Genomic DNA, 25,126 nt, shown 5'->3' on the forward strand with positions numbered 1-25,126 from the left:
CGTTCTTTTGTTTGGTGACACTATCGCGTAGCAGTTAGGGGCTGGTCTGGCCAGTCTCGGGTTAGCCCTACACCTGCCTCAGCTTGTCCTTCTGGCCTCAGGCAAGTTACTCAATCCTTCCCAGGCCAGCTTCTCTTCTATAAAATGGAGATGATAATAAGAGTAGCAATAAAATAGGGTGACAAGAAGATTAAACAGAGGAGGAACACCCAGCTCCGTGACTGTATGTGGTAGGCAACTACAAACTGACAGTGATCATCATCAGTATTTCCCTGGACTTGAGAATCTGTGACTTACGTCTGTAATTCAGAAGCATACAATCTTATCTTTGGACTGTAGGTTTATGGGTGATGTTTATTTTAGTTTCTGCTTATCTGCATTTTCTATATTTTTAGATTGAATATATTTTCTCTTAAGAAAAAAATTACTTTAAGTGAAACCAAACCTATTTATTTCGCTAAATTTTCTCCATGTCTCAGAGTAAAAACAAAAATTTAAAAGCCAATTTCATTTGGGGCACTGGGTGGCTCAGTCAATTAAGTGTCCAACTTTGGCTCAGGTCATGATCTCATGGTTTGTGGGTTTGAGCCCTGCATCAGGCTCTCTGCTGTCAGTGCACAGCCCACGTCAGATCCTCTGTCTCCCTCTCTCTCTGTCCCTCATCTGCTTGCTTGCGTACTTTCTCCCTCTCAAAAACAAATAAACATTTTTCTAAAAAAAGCCAATTTCATTAAATGTCACTGAAGTCAGCCCTTAGATGAAAATGTCAGGGGCTGGGCGGGACGGATATGTACCAGACTCAGAAGCAAGAAACCCGGCATCTGGCCAAGGTCACGATTCACTTAACTTCTCTTTGTTTGATGCTCAGACCTGCATCAAATTCACCACAAGGTCTGTTTCAGCCTTCAAACCCCTAGTTCCCACACTCGCTCAGGAGGTGACCTTGCCTTTTTCATCACCGAAAGAAACAGATAACGGGACTTGCCTCCTCGTCTACTCCCAGTGGCTCAGAGTGTCTGGTCCCACAGCCTGAGGATGGCTTCCAGTCACAGGGGCATCCTCCTGGCATCTCTGATCTGTCTGCCCCCAAAGAAGAAGTGCTTCTTCCACCCCAAGGAAACACAGCTCATACAGCCCGCCCTCTTTGGAGAATTTGTTCTCTCAGTCTCTCTTCTGGTTCCCATCCATGTGCCTAAAACACATGCTCGTGAGCCAATTAAAATAACCCTTCTTGTGACCCGGCTACTCTGCCAATCTCACTTGCTTCTTTCTCTTTTGTAAGACTGGCAGATTTATGGCCTCTATTTCCTCTCCTCAATTCCTTATAATCAGACTTCTCCACATGACCCCTAGACAGCAGTTCTTGGATCCTGTCTTCCTCCCTCATGCACACAGGGTTCTCTGCCCTGGCTGCACTTTAGGGCGCTCTAGGGAGCCTCACCAATACTAATGCCCAGGGGTCCTGACCTAACTGGGCCGATCTGCCACCCCGCCCTTAGGGTTTTTTAGGCTCCCTGGATGAGCCTAACGTGCAGCCGAGGATAAGAATTAATCCCATGGCCTTGGGCCTCACTCTTGTGGCCTCTGCACTGACTGGGAACTCCTGTGAGCCCCCTGCACTGTCCTACCCCTGCCCCTCTGGCTGCTCTCCCAGCAGGTGGATGAGGTCAGAGATAACATTCCCCACCCCTCCATCTCCCTTTGTGGAGATTTACTTGGATGACTCACAATCACAGCCCGCACTTGACCTTTCTCCTGAGCTTTACTCCCAGGTCTGCGCCGAAAACCAAAGTGTCTGCTGTGACCTGGAACTCAACTAATCGGAAGACGCGGCACCACATTTACCCCCAGATCAACCGCCCCTCCAGGCGTCCCCATTTCTGACAATGGGGCGATCACATGCCTTCTTTAGAAACCTTGGAATTATCTTTTTTATCTTCTTTCTCTGGTTCTATGACAGCACCAGGCCTGTCCCAAACTGTCAATTCTCTCTTACAGGCCATTCCTATGTTGAACCAGAGCCCCTGGACAATGCTACATACAATTTCCAGAGTTTTCTCTTCACTTACTAACACACCAGGTTAGCAGGCATAGCCTGAGGCTCGCCTTCCTCCTGGCCACCCACCTGCACTCTGCCAGGGAGGTATGACTGTCACCCCGTGTATTCCAGCTGTTCCAGGCAGGCAACACACATGGGTAGGTGACCATACTATGTGACACACAGCCATCCACAGACTGTGGCTGGGAGAACCGTCACCAAGCCCCAAATCTCTGGCTCCATCCACGTCCCAGGAGGCAGACCTTCTAGTTCTATGGGGACGAACTGGCCTGACCAGGGCTGGGGCCAAAGAACTCTTTCCCAGGGTGGAAAGCTCAGTGGGTGGGGAAATTTGTCCTCAGAAAGCAGCAAAGATCTGGGGCTGAGGGAAAAGAGAAAGGGGTGCAGGACCCAAGCCCCAGAATCACAAGAGCACTGTGCCCAGCACAGGCTCAGCACTCAGTGAAAAAGGAGCAAACGAACACACAGACAGAATCAGAGCTGGGTACCAACACCCTCCCTGGCCAGGTTAGAAGTCTTCGATCATGACACTCACAATGCCACCAGCTCCTCATACGCTTTCCAATCTAGCAAACACCTTATTTGAAACCCCCAAATATGGGAAGAGTTAAGAGCTATCGAATTGCTTGCCGTCTGCTAGGAGCTGCAAGAGCAGGACAGGGGCGAGGCCAGGCAGTCACTGGGGATGGTTCCTGGGACGGCCCCAGGCAGCCAGGCCTGGAAGTCAGCCAGGGCGACCTGGGGCTTTGTGCAATGGTGAAGAGGAGGCCGGAGTCCAAGAAATAGGGAAGCAGGAACGGAGATGCTAGACCAGGTCTTCCCAGCTTTGAGAAAATAAATAAAAATTGGCTCCTCCCCAGAGTGAAGACAAACTTGGTTTGTTTACCTCTAACATCTGGCCCAGGACAGCACGGGAACTGGGCAGTAGAGGATGTGGTTTCTCTGTCGTAATCCGGGACTGCAAGGTCTGACAAAGGAGGAAGGTCACTCAAGGGATCAAAAATAGGCTTCCATCTCCCTTGTCCACTTCCAGTCTGTCTCTGGGTCCCTCTTAACAGCTCCCCCACTGTACCTAGACTTTTACGTCATGGCAAGGTGGCTCCGTGGCAAAGCCACTGGGAGCAGGGAAAGCTTTTTTAGGCACCAGGTCAAAGTAAGCTGTGCCTGGCACACAAGTGAGTGTGCATGATAGGGTTCACGGTCATGGCAGCCAAATACAAAGGCAGCTGAGAGAGTACACTGCTGAGAGTAACAGAAAACAAGCTAGAAGGGGCTACTCCAGAACAAACACACCAGGGGCTACTGGGCCCAAAAACTGACTCAGAGGAAATATGTAGCACCTGCAGTTTGGAAGGAACCCAGAGGTTATCTTGTCCTCGCTCCTGTCCAGTACATGGAGCTTTCCTCTGGTGCCCCCACTACGTGGGCAGGGGGCCCACACACACAGTCACTGCCCCATCTGGCATCTGGCAGCCTGCTCCACTGCAGAGCAGAGATCTTTGTTAGAGAATTCTTCCTTGCCTTGAACTCAAACCTGCTTCCCTGCAGCTATCCTAGCACCTCCCCACCCCTAAATAGCCAGGGGAGTCTACTCCCTCTTCTATGACGATGTCTGAGGTCACCTATGCTTTTCTCCAGGTATCTCTCTTCCTGGGTAACCTTTAACCACTGCCCCTAAGATATGGCTTCCAAGCCAGCACCATCCACTTACTCACCCTCTTCCACTCTCTCACAGTCAATGTCCGTCTTAAACACAGCCCCCGGGGCCTATGCAGTTCCTGGGATGTGATCTGAGCTCACAGAGGAAAGCAGGGCTGGGACTCGGGTGTTGCATTTGGCAGCTGAATCTTCTGACTAGCTCAAATTAAGCGTGTCAGTCCCCAGATCCATTTCATAGTGACCTGCTTACACACAGGGACCACAGCAGGGCATGTGGAGCGATGAGGGTAGCCTCAATGACGCCCGTACAGGAAAGTGCCAGGAAGGGCCTGAAATGCTGGTTCGTGGGAATGTGGAAAAGTTGATGTCCCTGCTCGGCTGCCTTAGGAAACATTGATGGATGCCTGCCTGAATGTGGGCTGGCCTGCTTGTTCAGAGGCGATACTCACAACACTCTCTGGTAAATGGTGTTCAAACCCCAAGGTGGCCTGAAGTCAATACATCATTCCAGGGGCATTTTCAGTGAAGATGGAAGCACTAGCTTTAAATGACTGAGTGTTCTGATCTCAAGCGCAATCTCATTAAAGTGAATGCTCACCCAACATAAAGGTATTAATACAACACATGGGCCTCAGTCGTCACTGAAGAGTAACCAGCCACATGCCCCCTTATCGCTGGAAAAGACCCACCATCTGAAAAAGTGTCTTGCCACAGCAGAACCACTGAATTATGAATGAGAAGGCAGATTATCAGAGTCCCATTTTACAGATAATAAAGCCACGGTCAAAGATAAGCATGCTTGCTCAAAGGGCTGGGCTCCAACAGAATTCTGACCTTGGGACGGTACAAGTGGTCCCTCTGGAAAGTGCTTAGGGCTGCCAGAGCCATGTTATAAGTGCTTCCTGATAAACAAGAAACTCTTAGTTCCAGAGAACAGTTGCATATGCAACTGTGTTCTACCGGGACTGTACCAGTCCTCCTTACCTGTGAAATTGTAATGGTTCCTTAGAGGAGGACTTGCTGTCTTTGGAAGCACACGCCTCCCACTGCTCTGCTCCGGTGTGAACACAACAGTCTGCAGGCACTCTAACGTCAAGGTTAAGAACTCTGGCCTTAGAGCAAGGGGGCTGGGTACAGTTTCCATCTCCGGCTCTGTCATTTCTAGCTATAACAACCTTGAGAAATTACTCTGCCTTTCTAGGCTTGTTTCTTCATCAAAAGGGGACAATAAAACCACACTCAAAGGATTAAGTAAAATCAGCCCTGGGAAGTACATGGCATAAGGCCAGGCTCTCAGAAAGCACTGAACCAATGGTAATCAATAACATCATCAGCATTGGAAACCAAGAGGCAGGGAGACCAAGGGAGACACTGAAGGAGAAGATGCTGTGATTCAGTCAGCGGCTCCTAAGGTGCCGTCTCTGTGCATTCTGCTGTGTGCTCCACTGGTATCTCAGGTTGTTGGACAAGCACCTGTCATCCAATCAGAGTCATGAGCACAGGGACAGGAGCCGTGGCTCATTCATCTATGCATCCCCGCAGCACCTAACACGGTGTCCTGCACGCAGTAAGTACTCCACAGATCTTCAAAAGTAATGACAGGACACTGTACGTTACCCTTTTGGGCAAGCACTCGGGGAGAGAACAAGTTGTGGGGAGGAAATGAAGAAGGAAAAAGGACTGACCTGACCAGCCAGCAGGCAGACCCCACAGCAGATCTGAACACGGGGACCGAGTCTGAATTCGAACACGGCACATAAGGAAAACCGAGGTTAGTTCTGAGATTGGCTTCCTCTACCAGGCTGACATTCAAGTCTATTTCGGGCACTTTATAAAATAATCGTGTTCCCATTAGTTGTTTTTCCTGCTTCCATGCATACTTTTCAAATGAAAAGTTAAAAAAAAAATCTTTTCTGTGGTTAAACACAAGGAGGACAAAAGTGCAGTAATTCTTTCCTTGGGGAAAAGAAATCTTGGCCTGTGAGTCAGGATTTAGACATTTACTTTGAGCCCAAGCCCCAACAACACACAATACAGCATGTCTGATGTGGACTCCATGAAAGAGTCCAGTCTGAATGGAAGAGAAACATTTGGAATGTTGGCATGGCTGAACCACATGAGGTTATTTTTGCAGGAGAAATTATTAGTAGTCAAGTATCAAATATCATTGATTGTCAAATATCAGTAACTTCATGTGGTTCCCTCTAATGTTTACAAAACTGGTTGTTTATAACCTTCCGGTGGATCTACAAGCTCAAATCAAACCCCTGCAAGCTCAAATCAGAAGCCATAGGGACTTTTCCCCATCTTTCTTTAGCTTTCCCCACCATACCTGCCAGTATACACTGACTAGGCTGAGTTGGAAAGTCCTGCCAGCTAATGGCATCTGGTTCTCTTCAGTGGATGTCCATGAAGCACTGTAAATGCCATGGAGGCAGCCTGGTACAACAGGCGGGTGGACGGGCTTGGAGCCAGGTGACCTGTGGGTTCCTGAACTCAGAAGCATAAAGGAATCTGTGAGAACAAAGCATCTGTTTATTCACCAAATGTTTAAGGAGGGCCTGTTATGTGCCAGGCAATGTGCTGGGTGCTAGGGAAATACAGCAGTGAGAAAAGAGATGGGGTCCCTGCCTTCAGGGGGCTTACTGTCTCAGAGCGGAGGTAGACATCACTCAAGGAGTGGCCCAAATAAAAACAAAATGGCTACTGAAGTAGATGTGACCAAGGGCTTTGTGCTCTGACCTCATCAGAAGGCTCAATCAGGGAAGCCTTCCCTGACACATAGACAAGTAGAGGTCCAAAACAGAAGTAGGCAGAGACTACACATTCCAAGAAAAGCAGGTTTGGGGATATGAAGGAAGGAAGGAGGAAGAGAAGTAAAGATTTTTAGGGCAGTGAAACTGTTCTGTAGGATAGAACAGTAGTGGATACATGTCATTGTACATTTGTCCAAACCCACAGAAATGCAATAGCAAGAGGGAACCCCGAAGTTAACTATGGACTCTGGCTGACAATGATGTTCATGGACTATAATAAATATACCACTCTGGTGAGGGATGTTGATGGTGGGGGGGGGGGGCCACGGGGGTGGAATGGGGGGTTCAGGGACAGGAATTATATGAAACACTGTACTTTCTGCTCTATTTTGCTGTGAACCTAAATCTGCTCTGAAATGAAATAAAGTTTATTAATAAAAAAGGGAAAGAAAGAAAGAAAGAAAGAAAGAAAGAAAGAAAGAAAGAAAGAAAGAAAGAAAGAAGCAGGAATATAGGGGAGGAGTATTCCAAAGAGAGGAAATAGCATGTGCAAAGGGCCCCATAGAGTAACTGATTCAAGGTCATTTGGCTGGAATGCAGAGGCCAGGGGTGAGTGGTTTGGGGAGAGAGCAGTTCCAGAAGAGCCTGAGAATAAATCTTTGTCTCTTTGCCTCTTTGCCAAATGGACATGTAAAGCACAGAGGAGCCCATCGCTTGAAATCAAAACTGACATTCTAACCAGATTTGGAAATATTGCCCCAGTCATTGAAGGGGCCTTCTAACTTTTCTGCAGGGTGTTTCTTTCCTGCCATATCATTAGTCAAGTGAGCCAAGGGGTGTAAAACACCCTCAACACAGGGAACACAGGCTTATGCTGGAGGAACAAGAGACAAAAACTCTCATCTGTGCCCTGGTGACAATTCTGGTTTGTAACTCAGTCAGTTCCCATCCCTTGTGTCAATAAGCAGCTGTCAGCAGGGTAGTAATACCCAAACGCAGTTCATGGGCACGAGGCAGAACAAGGAAACGTCGCTTCAGGGCTGGACACAGTCAAGTGATTAAAAAATGCACATTAAACCACAAACATCTGCAAAATAGAACGCCAAGAGAAACTTTCACCACCTCTGGCAAAAAAGCTGCATGGGCATGGGCAGAAGACGTGCATACCTGCACACATGGCCCCTAAAGCTTCACTGGGCCACAGGAAGTTCAATACTTTCACGGTGTTTCACCAAGACACTGAGCCAGAGGAAGAGCAAGCAGGTTGGGGCTGGAACAAGCCCCCCAAACTTGGTGCAATCCGCTAGCAGAAGCAGTTCACGCATGCTGACAGATAACCCAGATGGTGAGAAAACAGAACACGTTAGGGACTCCTTTTCAGGTGACATGAAGTGTCAGGGATGGCTGCCTTCTTCAAGGAATTCCATACATTTCTCAACTCATGCTTAGAAAAACAACGCAAGTCTGAGGTCTAAAAGAAATCAGGCGGGGTGCCTGGGTGGCTCAGTCAGTTAAGGTTAAGCATCTGACTCTTGATTACAACTCAGGTCATGATCTCAACAGTTCCTGACTGAGCCCCATGTCAGGCTCTGCGCTGACAGTGTGGAGCCTGCTTGGAATTCTCTCTCTCTCTCTCTCTCTCTCTCTCTCCCTCTCCCTCTCTCTCTGTCCCTCCTCTGCTCATCCTCTCTCTCTCAAAATGAATAAACTTGAAAAAAAAAAGTTCCTAATAAATACGTAAATAAACAAAAGAAATCAGGCAACAAGTAAAAACAAAAACAAACAAAAAAACCTCAAATTAACTCTGTGGGAGGCTGGGACAGGGGAGGGGGCAGAGTAGAAACTTCTAGCAGTGCCCGATTCCAGGCATGGGGAATTTTCCAACCTCTACAGGTACCTGTGGCAGCCCCTCCCTGGCCTGAGGCTCAAGACTGAACAGGGAGTGACCAAAAAGGCAAAATCAAGGGCTCTGAGCAAAAGGGGAGGAGTCCTTTATGAAAAATAGCATGGACCAGCCCAATGGAGGGCATCCTAGAGATCTCCCCTCCATTCCCACCTCCTTGCATTTTCCAGATGCTCTGCGGCCCAGAGAGGTCAGCTGGCCTCCACAGAGTCACTTAGCAGCAGGCTTAGCTTGATTAGGACAACATGACTCTAAGTTGAGCCTCCCTGCTCTGCAGGGTACTGTCACTACTTCCCAAAGCACCAGGTACCAGGTAACAGAGCATGGGCCTCAGAATCAATCAGATCTGGTTCAAATTATGGCTCTACTCCTTATTAACAGTAAGTTTCATGAATCCTTGTCCTACTCCGTTTCCTTCTCCATAAGCAGGGGACAGCCCCCACTGCCAATACACTGAAGGGCTGTTGTGAGCATCAGAGATAATGTATGTAAAACATCTGGAGCATGGATGAGGGGTGAGCAAGGGCAGCAATTATTCTGTTTCTAGAGGTCCACAGAATTTGCATTCCTACAGAAAGTCTTGCCAGAGTAAAGCTGTCCCCCCAAGCAATTCTGCAGCCGGGTCTCCATTTTAGATCAGAATGCTCTCACCAGCGAAGGAATAAAGGACTCAGATCATGCTGCAGACTTTTTACTCAGCATGTAAACTTCCTTTGTTTGCTTTGAGACTCACTCATCCACCTATTTCTGAGAGGATATACAATGGTTTAAAAATCTAACATACAATACAAAATTAGAGAATCAAGATTCAAACAGAAAGTCTGCCTGAAGGATGTGGAGGTCTAGATGCTGAAACAAAAAGGGGAACGTACTGGGTGGCAAAGATCTTATTTTCTTGTCTAACTGTTGAAAGCAGCCCACAGAACCCTGTGCGGCCAGGATGCACCCAGCCAAGCTCAAACTGGCAGGTCACTTCTTTAAGCACGAACAACAGCAAAGTGGTGACTGGCAACCTGGAAGGCAGAAGTCCTCGGCCACCCCTCCCCTGTCACCCGAGGCCAGGGACAGGCCCAGTTTAGGGAGAGCAGGAAAGCAGTCCTTGTTCCAGTCTGAACCACTCATCACATTTTCATCCACACAATTTCAGAATAAACAACTTACAGTCAACTTCTAGAAAGTTCTGGAAGAACAAGAAAAGCAGTAAAGGGAAATTATTATTTTGACCAAGGAAGGTTCAAGAATAGATTTCTAGGTAAAGATAAGAAATTAAGAGCAGGAGCATTCCCTCATCTGGCCTAGCCAGATACAATGTATTGGAAAAAAAATGCCTGCATTGATGACAGAGGCGTCCCTTAGCTGTGGACACTGTTAAATGACCTCTCACAGCAATGTGACCTGAGCGGGATAAAGACTTCCACTCATAGAATCAGGGTCCTTGTCCTAAATGGAATCCTACATAGAAACAGTTTCCTTCTTTTTGCAAAGAACAGCTTTCCAAGAAATATAAAGTGGGCCACAGAGGTGGGATTTAGGGCCAGTCATATGAACATACTCCTAAATCACACAAGTTGATAACTAACAGTCTATCCCAGGAAAACCAGAGCAAGAAGGAAACCAGAACAAAGAGCCCCCTGTGGGCTGCGACACAGGCCTGCTATCAGCTCATCTCCAAGGGCTCAGGGTCGCTCCCTTCAGGGGAGGTAGGGGCGCGGGGAGAGGTGGGGGGGGGGGGGAGGGGGACACACGCACTGCCTAGCCAGCTCCAGCCTTCCTGACACCACTCTCCAGCCAGAGCTCACAGGCCTGTGGGCTCTGTCACAGTCAGTTTGCAGGATTCAGTGGAAGCACCTTTAATCTGCCCAAATCAGGAGGCAGCAGAAAACTCAGTAAACAAAGTAAGAAATGCTTAGGACTCTTAAAAAACAACTCTCAAAATCTAATTATTATTACAAATCTAAATATCATTGAAATAAATGGTATCTGGGATTTACTTCAAATAATGGGAGAGAGTGGTTAGGCACACAAATCAGATCGTCTAGGAGTTGGTAACTGGCAAAGATGGACAACAGGTACGTGGGTTTAATCTCACTGTTCTACTTCCATATGTTTGAGCTGTTTCATTATAAAACAGGGGCACTGGGGTGGCTCAGTTGGTGAAGCATCCAACTCTTGATTTTGGCTTAGGTCATGATCTCAAGGTTTGTGAGACTGAGGCCCATGTCGGGCTCTGCACTGACAGTGCGGAGCCTACTTGGGATTCTCTCTCCGCCCCTTCCATACTCAAGTGCTCTCTCTTGCTCTCTCTCTCTCTCTCTAAATAAATTAAAAAAAAAAAAAAGTAAAAACATCATACCAAATCATTGTGAAAATGTAGGTAAATATAAAATTAAAAAAAAAAAAACAGAGAAAACAAAAACCACACATAATCCTATCACCAGAGACAACCACTGTTAACACTTCAGTCTATATACTTCCAATCTTTTCCACATTCTTCTCTCTTTTGTTTGTCAAGTAGGATCATATGTTTATGCTGTTTTATTACTTGCTTTCCCTTCCTCTCTTACTTTATCAAGAATTATTCAAATCCTTGGGAATGCAAGCTGGGGCAGCCACTCTGGAAAACAGTACAGAGGTTCCTCAAAAAACTAAAAATAGAACTACCCTACGACCCAGCAATTGCACTACTAGGCATTTATCCACGGGATACAGGAGTGCTATTTCTAAGGAACACATGCACCCCAATGTTTATAGCAGCACTATCAACAATAGCCAAAGTATGGAAAGAGCCCAAATGGTCATCGATCGATGAATGAAGAAGATGTGGTATATATGTACAATGGAGTATTACTCGACAATCAAAAAGAATGAAATCTTGCCATTTGCAACTACATGGATGGACCTGGAGGGTATTATGCTAAGTGAAATTAGCCAGTCAGAGAAAGACAAATATCATATGACTTCACTCATACGAGGACTTTAAGAGACAAAACAGATGAACATAAGGGAAGGGAAGCAAAAATAATATAAAAACAGGGAGGGGGACAAAACAGAAGAGACTCATAAATATGGAAAACAAACAGAGGGTTACTGGAGGGGTTCGGGGGGGGATGGGCTAAATGGGTAAGGGGCACTAAGGAATCTACTCCTGAAATCATTGTTGCACTATATGCTAAGTAATTTGGATGTAAATTTTAAAAAATAAAATTAACAAAATAAAAATAAAAATAAAAAAAAAGAATTATTCAAATCTTTAAATGTCCTTTAAGGGTATGATTGCTACATGGTCTTTTATCAAAAGGTAAGCCAAAATCTACTTCCAATATATGGCTTCTATAAGTAAGGGTGTGGTGAACTAGGAAGGATGACAATTTGTTATAAATAGGTGATTCCAAGTAAGAAAAAACTGCATGAAATGTCCCCAAGCAGAAACTGACAGTACACATGAAAAGAAATACTAAGAGAGCCACTGCTGGCTCATAGACTACATAATTCCCAGCAGTTAGGAACCTTCCAGGTACTCGCCATTGCTAAGGCCATGGTGGGAAGAAGAGGAAAATGTCAACACCTAAAACTGAAATATGCTCATAAAGTGAGCAATAATTCACACAGTACATTCACACAGTGGTTTAAGAAATCTGCCAGCATCTCTGAAATGCTGGAGTGTTGATATACTGAGTTTTCAAAGGGAAGAAGATTTGCATGGGCTTGGGGTGGTATGGGAAGGTTCTGTAAACACAAGAGTAGATCCTGCGGCTTCTCGGCTTCTCGGAGACCACTGTGCCTCAGGCATTCAACCGTGGCCTTTCCGATCACTCTATCAGAATTAACATAACTGGACATGGCTTTGTTCTGTCACTGAGTTCTTTCCCTCAAGCCCTAAGGATGATTTCCTCCCCCATAAAAAGAAAATCCACAAAATCCTCGAGCTGGGGAGATAGATGAGAGGGATCCTGTTTTCCCTGCACTATTTGTCCCTGCCAAGAAGGAGATTCGGCAGAATATCTGTGAAGACAACGCCTCATATGATCAATGTCTGAATGCCAGTCAAAAATGTAATTTTTCTTTCTGAAGCAAATCCATAAATGGCCTATATTGTGACACACTGTAAAGACTGAGAGCTGAACACATTCCAGCTATGTTCCGTCTGGCTTTCCTGGGCTGCTACAAACCACCAGAGGCCTCTGAACCAAACTGTTTGGCTCTGGCCCAGCAGCCGGGAAGGGTGGCACAGCCATCGCAAGGCCATCTCCTCTAGGGGTGGCCCCGAGGACACAGTGAATGACGACAGAGCTGCAGGGGGGCCAAGAAGGCAACCGCAGGCAACTACGCTTTCTTCCCATTTTTTCCTTCCCCTTATCCCTCCCTGTCTACCATTTCAGTTTTTTATTTCAGAAAGGACAACTGTGGCTCTCTTATCACCAGGTCAAGGATGGAGTGGAGAAAAAGTGGGTCTGTGACACACTGGACACGTGCTGAGGTCAGAAACTATGTAAGTGGTTAATTAAGTGCTTACCACTTAGTAAATGAACAGCAGCCTCTCCAAACTGAGTTTTAGCCCCTCCCCCAAACATGGGGGGCCCAGCGATTGCCCTACTGCTGAGCCACCGAAATTTTCAAGAGGGCATGCTCAGTGATGAGCACTCTGAAAAAATTGTAAAAGTATGTGTTGGAATGGCAAATTCAAGAGTGATTTTTTAAAAAAATCTTGCTGTTATTGAGTTGTTTTGATAGTAGAAAACTAGTTTAGGAATAAGTTATTACCTAACAAGTGTCAGGGCAGATGTGGAGAAAAAGGAACTCTCATGTACTGTTGGTGAGAATAGAAATCGGTAGAGCCACTGGAAAATCATAGGGAAGTTCCTTAAAAAGTGAAAAATATAAATACCATATCATCAGTAATTCTACTACTGTATTGACCAAAGAAAATGAAAACACTTGAAAAGATCTATGTGTTCTATGTTTAATGCAGCATTATTTACAGTGCCAAGATATGGGGACACCCCAAGTGTCCACTGAGAGATGAATGGATAAAGAGGAAATGGTGTGTGCACACACACATACACATATAATGGAATATTATTCAGCTACACAAAAAGAATGAGATCTTGACATTTGCAACAACATGGATGGGCCTCGAGGGTATAACGCTAAATGAAAGAAGTCGGACAGAGAAAGACACATACCATACGATGTCACTTACATGTGGAATTTAAAAAACAAATCAAATGAACAAACAAATAAACAAAAAGCAGAAATAGACCCAGAGAACAAGCTGATGATTGCCAGAGAGGAGGGCAGTGGGAGAATGGGCCAAATGAGTGAAGGGTCGTGGGAGGGATGGGCTTCCAGTTCTGGGAAGAATAATGTACGGAGATCAAAGGCACAGCATAGGGAATGTAGTCAGTGGTATTATAACACGTACTATGATGACAGAGGGTAGCTACTCTTGTGATGAACACAGCATAATACATATGTTTATCAAATCACTATGTTGTACACCTGAAATTAATGCACCATGTGTCAACTATACTTCGATTAAAACAAAAAGCTATCACCAACGTTCCATTTATCTATTTCACTGGGACTGGAACCTCTCAGAGCATGGGTTCATTTATGACCTAGCTCTGTGTCCTCCCTCTGGATTCATACACCACAGAAAAGCTGGAGAAAAACAAATAGAAATGCAACCTGAGATGACATGCAGTTCTCTTTTTCAGCAGATTCGCTAATCCAGCAATCTTTAAGGTTGGCCAAAACTGGGCCAGAAGGCTCAACAGGCCTCATGCATAGGGCTTGAACTTTACCTTTTCCCACCAAAAGAAGCAAGAGTCTAATGCATAAATGCAGAACAGCTGTCTTCTGGCAAAGACAGCGTCCCGTCACACACACATGGCCACACCCTGAAACAGAGACATACACCCGCCCCGACCCATCACTGAGCTCCAGCTGACTTGACTGCTGTAGGTTTCCCCAAAGGTCCCTGAGCTCACCCTCGGATGTAAGAATGGACACGAACCACAGGCTGGGGTGGCTCAAAATCTGCCATCTCCTACCGGCAGGGCCAACGCCCGCCCACATGTAGAGATGAAACAGAAAGAAAAGTTACCTTGCAGACAGCCGCCTGGAGTATTGCATCAAAGCCTCCTTCGGGAGCATCGCGGTTCCGGGACACCCTCTGTTTCCGAACCTCCTCATTGAAGCTGTCAACTCTGTCTGTAAGGGGCAGCAGATGGCGGAACCCAAAGGATGGGACGCAGTTTGGGAATAATTTGTAACTAGAGAGAAAGAAGAGAAGAGTCACTTTCCATCACTGTAGGTAAATCTTAAGCAACCAAGTACTCTGTGTGTTCACTGAGTGCCTTGAGCAGCAGTAATGAATATTTACCCAGCACCTACTGTGTGCCCCTGGGACACACAAAGAGAGATGATTCTTACTCTACAAAGGCCAAGCCCTACACTACAGGCAAGTCAGCATATCCAGGTTGTATGTGAATGGAATGGACAAATGGTTCGAAAAAAGGAGATAATAGCAGACTACTGCTGTCAGAGGAATACGTCACAGAGATGCCCTGCCATGGGCCTTGAAAGATGGGAGGGACCAGTGGCATGGGCACCATGGCCTGGGCAGCACAGCAGGGAAGGATCTTTTGGGCTAAGAAAGGTGGGCAGTGTCGAGTGAGAGCAGCCTGAACAGAGGTACTATATGAAAGCAGCTTCCCACATCAACTCTGCTGCTGCCACGTGTTAAAAGATCACATAGAATCCCTTTGAGTGAACCCACTCAGAGACTCGAAGGACATCCTGGCACATGAGCAAAAGCTAGTGGAACAGGAACAAAGACATTCTATCTGCTACTTCATTCATTTATAAATATTGTGATGATAAGCGACCAGCTCTCCTAAATGCAACAGAGATCACTCAGAAGCTAACTGTCCTCAGATGGAAAATTAGATGTGGCAATTTGGGAAGAGGCAAGTATTGCATCTCAATAGCAAGTTAATGCCACATCTTTCTCCTGCAATACTGGGCGATCTCATCTTCAGTCTGCAGTAGAGATCCTGAGTGGTTCCATCCCTGGAGGAAATTAGATTCCAATTACAGATCTAGGAGTCTCAGCTTGACATGCAGTCACTGACACAGGAAGAGAGGCCTTCCATTGTTTCACCAGTGGATTCTTGAGGGGAGAGGGAAGAGGGTCCTGGCCAGAGAGAAGCACACATGCAAGAGCCCCATGGCAGGAGAGAACACAGGGAGCCCAAGAACAAGGAAGGCCAGTGAAGCTGCAGCAGGGGCAGACAAGGTGAGGATGGGCCAAGGGGAGGCTGAGAAGGCAGACTGAAAGAGACTGTGCAAGTTTGTGGCCACGTTAAGAAAGGATCTCTTTTAGAACAAAAGATGGAAAAAAACAAAAAAACAACACTAACAGAGAGGCATGGGCGGGGGGGGGGGGGGGGGGCGCGGGAGGGGTGGTTATAATCCAACTTAAGCCATGTGCATGGAGAGGGAAACAGGCTTAGCAACTGCTAGGGAATCCTGCCTAACTGCAGCCAAGAAGCAGCAGCCAGGGCAGGTCTGGACAGGTTCCCTTCCTCCAAACAAGAGGCAAACTTTGGCTTTCTAAGAGGCCGTTCCACTCTCCTCCAGGACCTACAGTGCCTGCTCCATCCACCAGTCACCGCAGCAAACCGGCTCTGGACAGAGTCAACCCCACTGCCATTCTGGCCACGACTCTCTCTGGATGGGGGCGGGAGCTACAGGCTTCATCCACCTGCCTTCCCTTGGCTTCACTCCCTCCTTCTTCCTCAGACTTCACTTGTACCTTGTGCTTGTCAGAACAGACTTTTCTATATATGATCTGGACCATCAAATTTTTTATTCCCATCTCATTTTTCCATGAAGAAAAGGTCATGGAAATTATATTCCCGGAGAGAAGAAGGAAATGAGCTGAGGTCCTATTGGTAGTTATTTGACAAATGGACAGGTGCAGGAGGAAGAAAACACACAAAAATTTTCCCTTCCTTCAAGCCGCTCCTCCTCTCTGTGTGGTTCTGGTCTACTATGCAGGACTTTGGGAATGTGATTGTTGTCACAGTTGACCGAGTGGGTTGAGGAGAGAAAGGAGAGGAAAAGAATGATAATTGCTGTTCAGCGAGAAAGCCAGGGAAGCTGTGAAAACTCACCAAAATTAGCTTGGCATTTTTTACCTTTCCCCTTTTATTTGTGCTAACAACATTAAGTAGATATATTTTTACTTGGAGAATTACTATTAAATAATCAGGAAATGGGGCGCCTGGGTGGCGCAGTCCGTTAAGCGTCCGACTTCAGCCAGGTCACGATCTCACGGTCCGGGAGTTCGAGCCCCGCGTCAGGCTCTGGGCTGATGGCTCAGAGCCTGGAGCCTGTTTCCGATTCTGTGTCTCCCTCTCTCTCTGCCCCTCCCCCATTCATGCTCTGTCTCTCTCTGTCCCAAAAATAAATAAACGTTGAAAAAAAAAAATCTTTAAAAAAAAAATAATCAGGAAATAGAAAATGTGTTTGCCAGAGAGAAGCCTTCATGGCAGAGAATTTACTACAACCAAATCAGTCATCTCTTCGAGGAAAACAGCTTTGTCACACAGATCCTGCCACATGTCCCATAGTCACTAAAATACAATGTCCCCTGTGACTATTTAACCTCTGGCAGAACTGAGTGAACTGAAGGTCTGGGCACTTGGGGGTCTAACTCCAGGAAATGCTCCAGCCCCCACCCTGTGTCTGTCTGTAGAGCCCTGTTTGGGGCCATGTATAGGGAGTTATTCCATCAAGGATTATAAACAAGAAGGTAAGTAAAATATATATGCTTAAATTGCCTGGGGGAGCATGTACATATAAAAAGTGATTCCAACTTGAAGACACTAGACCCAGGCAAATCCAGAAAACAATCTATGGCTTCAGGACAATATTGTGGGACAAGCTGACTGGAAACAGCTCCGTCTTAGTCTAAATACAGAACTGCCAGATAACATATAATTTTTCAAAATGCTCATACGTAAATGTTAATATGGAAGCTTAGCGGGGAAATCCCAGCTGCCGGAGATGAAGGAAAAAAAAAACCATTCAACAAATGAGTACAGTTACAAGATGAGGTGGGCCTGGAGTAAGAGCTCATGCCAAAGAGCTCCCGGATGTGCCAGGACCCGACGGAGGTCCTAAGGGTTGGGGGCACGATTCTAACGGGGACGGATGAAGCACTGGAACAGGGCTCTCTTCATAAAGCTAAGCTCTACAAAGAGCTGCCCTGTCACCAAAATGAAAGACACAAATTCCAGCCACTAGCCTGGGAAAGAAGCAAGGAGGAGCCATTCTGGGCCGAGAGCAAGATGAATCACCCATAAAAATTGTTAACTCCAGGCTCAAGCAAGTCAGGATTCACTACTTTATGGTGAAGGAACCCCCAAAGGAACAATAAACAGGAAAACTAGTCCCATCGAAACCTGGAGGATCCAGGCAAACACATAACTGCCCTACAAGGATGGGGCTGTGATCCTCGCCCAGAAAACCACCTCGGATGAAGAGGAGCTTATGACAAACTTATGGATCCCATGAGAAACAAACCACCATGAAGGAATGTCCACAAATGCAACAAACTGAATGATGTGCCGTTCAAGAAACAGAGATAACAGAATGATTTGAAGCACTGTAAACGCAAGGATATTTAAAACATTAAAGGAGAGGAAAGAATACATACCAAAAGTCAGAACAGGATATTATTAGAAGAATAAAAACAAGGCTGTGAAAACAAAACAATATAAAAAACAGAAGTTTGGAAAAAGAACGAAATAAAAACTATAGTCAGTGAAATTCAAATATGAAACTTCAGTGTATGGACTAACCAACTAAAAACCAAAATGGTAAACTAGAAGAAATTTCTTACTAGGGAAATTAGCGTTAGAAAATGAAGAGGAGAGGAGCCCCTCAGTGGCTCAGTCAGTTAAGAGTCTGACTCTTGATCTTGGCTCAGGTCATGATCTTACGGGTTCATGGGTTCAAGCCCCAGGTCAGGCTCAGCACCGACAGTGCGGAGTCTGCTTGCCTGCTTGGGATCCTCTCTCCCCCACTCTTTCCCTTCCCCAACTCGTGTGTACGTGTGCATATTCTCTCAGAAATAAATAATAAACATCTTTTTTAAAAAAAAAATTTTTTTTCAACGTTTATTTATTTTTGAGACAGAGAGAGACAGAGCATGAATGGGGGAGGGGCAGAGAGAGAGGGAGACACAGAATCGGAAACAGGCTCCAGGCTCTGAGCCATCAGCCCAGAGCCTGACGCGGGGCTCGAACTCACGGACCGCGAGATCGTGACCTGGCTGAAGTCGGACGCTTAACCGACTGCGCCACCCATGCGCCCCAATAAACATCTTTTTAAAAAAGAAAGAAAATTAAGAAGATAGAGGAATCAAAGGCAAAATGTCTGAGAATTTTCAAGGATAAAGACGTATTCTCCGATTAAACAAGCAGACCAGATTCTGAGCAATGTAAATAAAAGCAAATCCAATCTAGACACATTCAAATGTGTATCATTATAGAATATGAAAAGCACAGGAAAATATTAAAAGCCACCAGAGAGAAGGAAAACCATTAGATGGACAGCCACCTTCTCATCAGCCACAGGACATGTCAGAAGACAATGAAATAACACCATCAAGGTGATGAAGGAATACTATGACCCTTGGAAGAAACACACGGAGGGTAAGGGAAAACATAAATGATGAAGGATGAAATATGTCAGTTTACTTGCCCAGGTTTGTGCATGTGTATTTCCATTTTTGTTGTGTGGTGAGAACATTTAAGATCTACTCACTCTCTTCCAAGTATACAAGTGTATGCTCCAAGTATAATACCGTTAACTAGCATCACTGTGCCATACGCTACATCCCCAGGACATACTCATCTTATAACTGGAAATCTGTACCTTTTGACCAACATCTCCATGTTCCCCCCACCTCCCAGCAATTACCAGTCTACTCTGTTTCCGTGAGTTTGGCTTTGTTAGGCCCCACCTATAAATGAGACATGACATGTATTTCAACAACAGCCCGATACCTCGAGCAAAAGGAAATGTCTTCAGGGCCGGGGATAACAGGCTGCATTAATCCTTCAAATCCTCTATCAGTAAATCCCACATGACTTTTCCCAGTGACACTCTTCCTGTTACTCAAAATAGCAAGTAAACAGATCTTTAATCTGGTGATTAAATGATACTGTGCCTTTTTTCCGATTATGGCAGCCCTGTTACTACTACTTACTCCAGTCCTGGCATTTCTAGCACATTCTAAGATAGGAAGGGATGAATCTAGGATTTTGATCCTTTGGCAAAAACGTTTGGAGCAGGAGGAGGGACAAACCTCAGAAAAGCCCCATGAAAAACCAGCTCTCTTTTCTCTGAGGTGTCCTGTATAGGTGATTAAGTCACTCCTGACTCTATCTTCCCAAAACTTCCTGGGGGCTCTTGCTGTTCCCACTCCCTCAGGGGAGAAAAATCCAACTGAAGGGGCCATCGGAGCTTGAGGAGAACCCCATGACTCTCCTCTGCGCACTAGCTGAAGGAAAAGAATAGATGAGGATTGCAGGCAGTGTGCACTGGGCCAGGGATGAAAGGCAGACAAGGGAGGCGGGCCAGCTGTGCGACATGAAGAGTGGTAAGGACAGCAGCAGCCGAGCATGTGGTACAAACCCAGCTCCAACAGACCTGCCTGCTGTTCTAGAAAACCTGGAAATCCTGGTTATTCTTGGTCAAATCTTCTAACAAAGCACACACAGGCTGGATCAGGTATAGGTATAAGAACAGCCACCGTTCGCTGTTCTCCCCAGGAACAGCGGGAATCTCTGGGACCCAGGACACCACATGCATTCCACTGCCTGGCCGTGCGGAGATAAACCTCAGCCTGCTCACTGAGCCAGAGTGACTCCCTGATGCGGTGCCCAGCTTACAGAAGAGAGATTTGCATGACTCGGCCCTGCTGTTTCCTTCAGAACTCCTGTTCTTCACTAGATTTCCTGCCTTGCAAGTCTTTCAGGGTACCTGTGCTCACTGAGAAGACTTTTACATCTACAATTGGTTCTGCCTTCCAGGCCTCCAAGAGGGACTCTGGATAAATTGTGCGTGATAACCCTGAATATCTGAATGCTGAGTCTCCAGAGATAGTCCCCTCCATCCTCTCTGGGCTGCCAATCTAGCACATCTTACAGTGAGTGGATGGTCCTGGGGAAGTGACCGTGGAGATATACCCTGTCTGTCCAGAAACAGGGCCCAATCAGAAGGCAGAGGTGAAAAGAAGCAGACAGAATCACTGTTAGGGATGAATTGAAAAAGGCTTTGGTTAAGCTGCTGTTGTACCTGGTAAGAAGCAAAACTCCAACAACAGGTCACGGCACTGAGACTCAGCTGAAAAGGCCTTGGAGACGGGGACCAAAGTAATAATAATGCCAGAGGCCACCTGTGGCCAGGAGGAAGCTAAACCCAGCAAATGATGACACCTGGGCCTCTTCACAGTTCAGGAACTTAGAATTGCTTTTGTATTTAAACCTTTTTCTTATCTATTATCTTCCCCACCATTGTGTCAGTTCCCACCCCCTGGGGAACACGTAAGGGAGCTTCTAGGAGATTTACAGAAAATTAGGAAAGATTCCGGAAAACATATATTACCAGCATAAACACCACTGCATCCTGAGCACCCAGCCAAACCCAGGCCTGGGAGCTGTTGAGGTTGTGGAAGATTAGCTGGGGAGCTGGGCAGGCTCAGGGGCTTAGGAACAGCTCTCTTCCCCCCAGGGGCAGCCAAGTAACCTAAGAACTGAAAATGCCACCACAGGTGGAAGGTCCTGGATCCGAGTCACCGCTGAAAGGAGAGCTGCCGTGGAAACCAGTTCAGACCTCATCAGAGTTTGTACAAGCAAGAAAGACACTCTGATGGTGCTGAGCCACTGAGATTTGGGGGCTATGTTACTGTTGCATCACCTAACATTACCCTTAGGCAAGCGCCTTGAAGGTCGGGTTGTTTGGGGATGGGCGTTTGTCCTCAGACTCAGGTAAAGCCTCTGTGCGGTCATGTGATTTGAATTCGGAAAAAGCAAGCACCATATTAATGGGAATGCAGACTCTAAAACTAGTTTGTCTGGACTCTTACCCCAAATATACCCCTTACAAGTTGTGTAATCTTAGGTAAGTGGTTTATCCTAAGCCTTGGTTGGCTCACATAAATCTTAGAGACCTCAAAAGATTGCCATCAGACTTGAATGAGATAATCCACATGGTTCAAGGCATATAGTACAGTGCCTGATGCTTGGTAAGAATCTCAGTCTTAGCAGCTTCTTATCTAATAAGTATTCTGGGGTCTTACATCCCAAAGCCTAACTAAAGTTGTATGTGGGGATGAGAAAGAAAAACTTGGAAGTTACCACTCATTGTAATCCTGCCTACATCATCCTGACATTTACAGGAACACTCGTAAGACTAGAAAGGAAACAAACCAACCTTATAGAGGTTGCCTTGGGGGAGTTGGAGGCTGTGACCCTCCAGCCCACACACAAACACACCATGGCAGAGTCCTGTCCACCAATCCTATTTCCTCTTCTTCCTGAGCACAACTGAACTGGTTTCCAGCTTCATTGCTAGAATTCCATCGTGTCTGATAAAGTGCAGAAGTGGCAAAGGCTATTCACTGGTGGCCCATAAGCTCCTCCTATGAGCGTCCGCCCAGGCACAATGACCCTAAAAGCCACATGTAGAAGATAGAGGAGTACAGGGTGGGCAGAGCAAGGGTCCCTGAGTCACCGCGTGGAAGGGAGGTGTCCACTGGATTTAGGTAAGCAGGAAATAAACTTCTATCATGACACACTTTTTGATTTATTTATTAGAGCAGTTAGAAATTCCTGCTGTCTGATAATCTGTCAAATATTTTCCAATTCAAGTACTTGACTTATGTTGGAAAAAACAAAATCATACCTTTATTTTTTTTTTAATTTTTTTTAATGTTTTTAATTATTTTTGAGGCAGAGAGAGACAGAGCATGAACGGGGGAGGGTCAGAGAGAGAGGGAGACACAGAATCCAAAACAGGCTCCAGGCTCTGGGCTGTCAGCACAGAGCCCAATGCGGGGCTCGAACTCACAGACTGTGATATCATGACCTGAGCTGAAGTCGGATGCTTAACCAACTGAGCCACCCAGGTGCCCCCAAAATCATACCTTTAAAACCCAGGACTTCCATTTCATTTTGCCAAGGTAAGTTATATTTACATAACAACAGAGACAGATTTTGAATTCACTTATCCCCAAGCACCTCAGTTTACCCCAAGCAAGAGGAAAGGTTACACTGTTCTGCCTGCTCCCTCCCTGAACCTGGGTGTCCACTTACTGAAAACATTGTCTAAAATCACTCAATGTAGAGGGACGCCTGGGAGGTTCCGTTGGATTAGCGTTTGACTCTTGGTTTCGGCTCAGGTCATGATCTCACAGTTTTGTGAGTTCAAGCCCCACTCTGGGCTCTGCGCTGGTAGCATGGAGCCTGCTTGGGATTCTGTCTCTCTCCCTTTTTCTCTGCCCCTCCCCCACTCACACTGTCTATGTCTCTCTCAAAATGAATAAATAAGCTTAAAAATAAATAAATATGGCACAAAAACAGATACTCAGATCAATGGAACAGAACAGAGAACCCAGAAATGGACCCACAAACGTATGGCCAACTAATCTTTGACAAAGCAGCAAAGAATATCCAATGGAATAAAGACAGTCTCTTCAGCAAGTGGTGCTGGGAAAACTGGACAGCGACATGCGGAAAAATGAACCTGGACCACTTTCTTTACCCCATACACAAAAAATAAACTCAAAATGGATGAAAGACCTAAACTTAAGACAGGAAGCCATCAAAATCCTTGAGGAGAAAGCAGGCAAAAACCTCTATGACCTCAGCCGCAGCAACTTCTTACTCAGCATGTCTCCGGAGGCAAGGGAAACAAAAGCAAAAATGAACTCTTGGGACCTCATCCTTCACTTCTGCACAGTGAAGGAAACAATCAGCAAAACTAAAAGGCAACCGACGGAATGGCAGAAGATATTTGCAAAGGTTTAGTATCCAAAATCTATAAAGAATTTATCAAACTCAACACCCAAAAAACAAAGAATCCAGTGAAGAAATGGGCAAAAGACATGAATACACACTTCTCCAAAGGAGACATCCAGATGGCTAACAGACATGTGAAAAAATGCTCAACATCACTCATCATCTGGGAAATGCAAATCAAAACCACAATGAGATACTACCTCACATCTGTCAGAATGGCTAACATTAACAACTCAGGCAACAACAGATGTTGGCGAGGATGCGGAGAGAGAGGATCTCTTTTGCACTGCCGGTGGGAATGCAAACTGGTGCAGCCACTCTGGAAAACAGGATGGAGGTTCCTCAAAAAACTAAAACTACAACTACCCTATGACCTAGCAATTGTACTACTAGGCATCTATCCAAGGGATACAGGTGTGCTGTTTTGAAGGGGCACATGTACCCCACAGTTTACAGCAGCGCTATTGACAATAGCCAAAGTATGGAAAGAGCCCAAATGTCCATCGATGAATGAATGGATAAAGGATAAAGAAGATGTCATATATATACATACATACATACATACATATATATATATATATACACACATATATACATATATATATGCATACATACACATACACACACATACACAAAATGGAGTATTAGTCGGCAAACAGCAAAATGGAAATCTTGCCATTTGCAACTACGTGGATGGAACTAGAGGTATTATACTAAGTGAAATTCATCAGAGAAAGACAAATATCATATGGCTTCACTCATATGTGGAATTTAAGATACAAAACAAATGAACATAAGGGAAGGGAAGCAAAAATTATATATAAACAGAGAGGGGGACAAAACATAAGAGACTCTTAAATATAGAGAACAAACAGAGGGTTACTGGAGGGGTTGTGGGAGGGGGAATGGGCTAAATGGGTAAGAGGCATTAAGGAATCTACTGAAATCATTGTTGCACTATATGTTAACTAACTTGGATGTAAATTAAAAATAAATAAATTAAAAATACATACATACATACATACATAAAACCTCTCAATGTAGAAAACAGTGCTACATCAGGCAGGAAAACAAATGAGCTATGATCATTATGCCTTCCCACAGCCCTGCAACAGTTCACATCTTCACACACAGTTGGGGAGACAGGACTAGGTCATCACTGATCAGATTAAACACTGAAGCCTGCCCCATCCCCCAATATGCCTTCCCTAGTCCTTTCTTTGGGCTAAGTTTTCCTGCTACTCCATTCCCCCTACACTTAAATACCCAGCATAAGGATGACTGGTCACTCACCCAATGCATGGATTGGTCTGGTACCTCGGTGCTGTGTAGGAGAAAGGGGAGATGTTCTTGTCTACAAAAGACCCGAACCCCAACCGGAAGTTGCTGGTGAGCTTCCTCATCTCCTCAGCCAGCTTGGTGCCCAGGTTTCGGATGCTGTCCAAGTCATCCTTCATGGACAGGGAGAGGTCCATCAGGTAGTACAAGTCCACAGGGTAATCCTCCACCTGTCGAACCTGCAGCTGGAAGGTAGTCTTATCGCCTGTGCCAACAGAGAGGCCATGCAATTAGAGGTCATCCAACTCGCTGGGGGCTGAAGGGATGGATTTCACTTTCAAAGCTGGTCCCCCTCTTACTTTTCTTTAGTGAC

At 45.8% G+C, this 25,126-nt stretch overlaps 1 protein-coding gene across 3 annotated transcripts in view; it reads right to left on the reverse strand.

Moving 5' to 3' along the window:
• The window catches only part of ITGB5 (integrin subunit beta 5), a 124,424-nt gene that overhangs the window by 64,287 nt on the left and 35,011 nt on the right, over window positions 1-25,126 (reverse strand). For all 3 annotated transcript variants that reach the window (XM_043594391.1, XM_043594389.1, XM_043594390.1), the window contains exons 4-5: window positions 24,769-25,018; window positions 14,484-14,652 (exon numbers count right to left, since the gene is read on the reverse strand). In XM_043594391.1, coding sequence (XP_043450326.1) covers window positions 14,484-14,652; window positions 24,769-25,018 — 419 coding nt within the window. The remainder of the gene's footprint in view (window positions 1-14,483; window positions 14,653-24,768; window positions 25,019-25,126) is intronic.

The sequence above is a fragment of the Prionailurus bengalensis genome, chromosome C2 (genome assembly GCF_016509475.1).
Source record: "Prionailurus bengalensis isolate Pbe53 chromosome C2, Fcat_Pben_1.1_paternal_pri, whole genome shotgun sequence".
Taxonomy (NCBI): domain Eukaryota; kingdom Metazoa; phylum Chordata; class Mammalia; order Carnivora; family Felidae; genus Prionailurus; species Prionailurus bengalensis.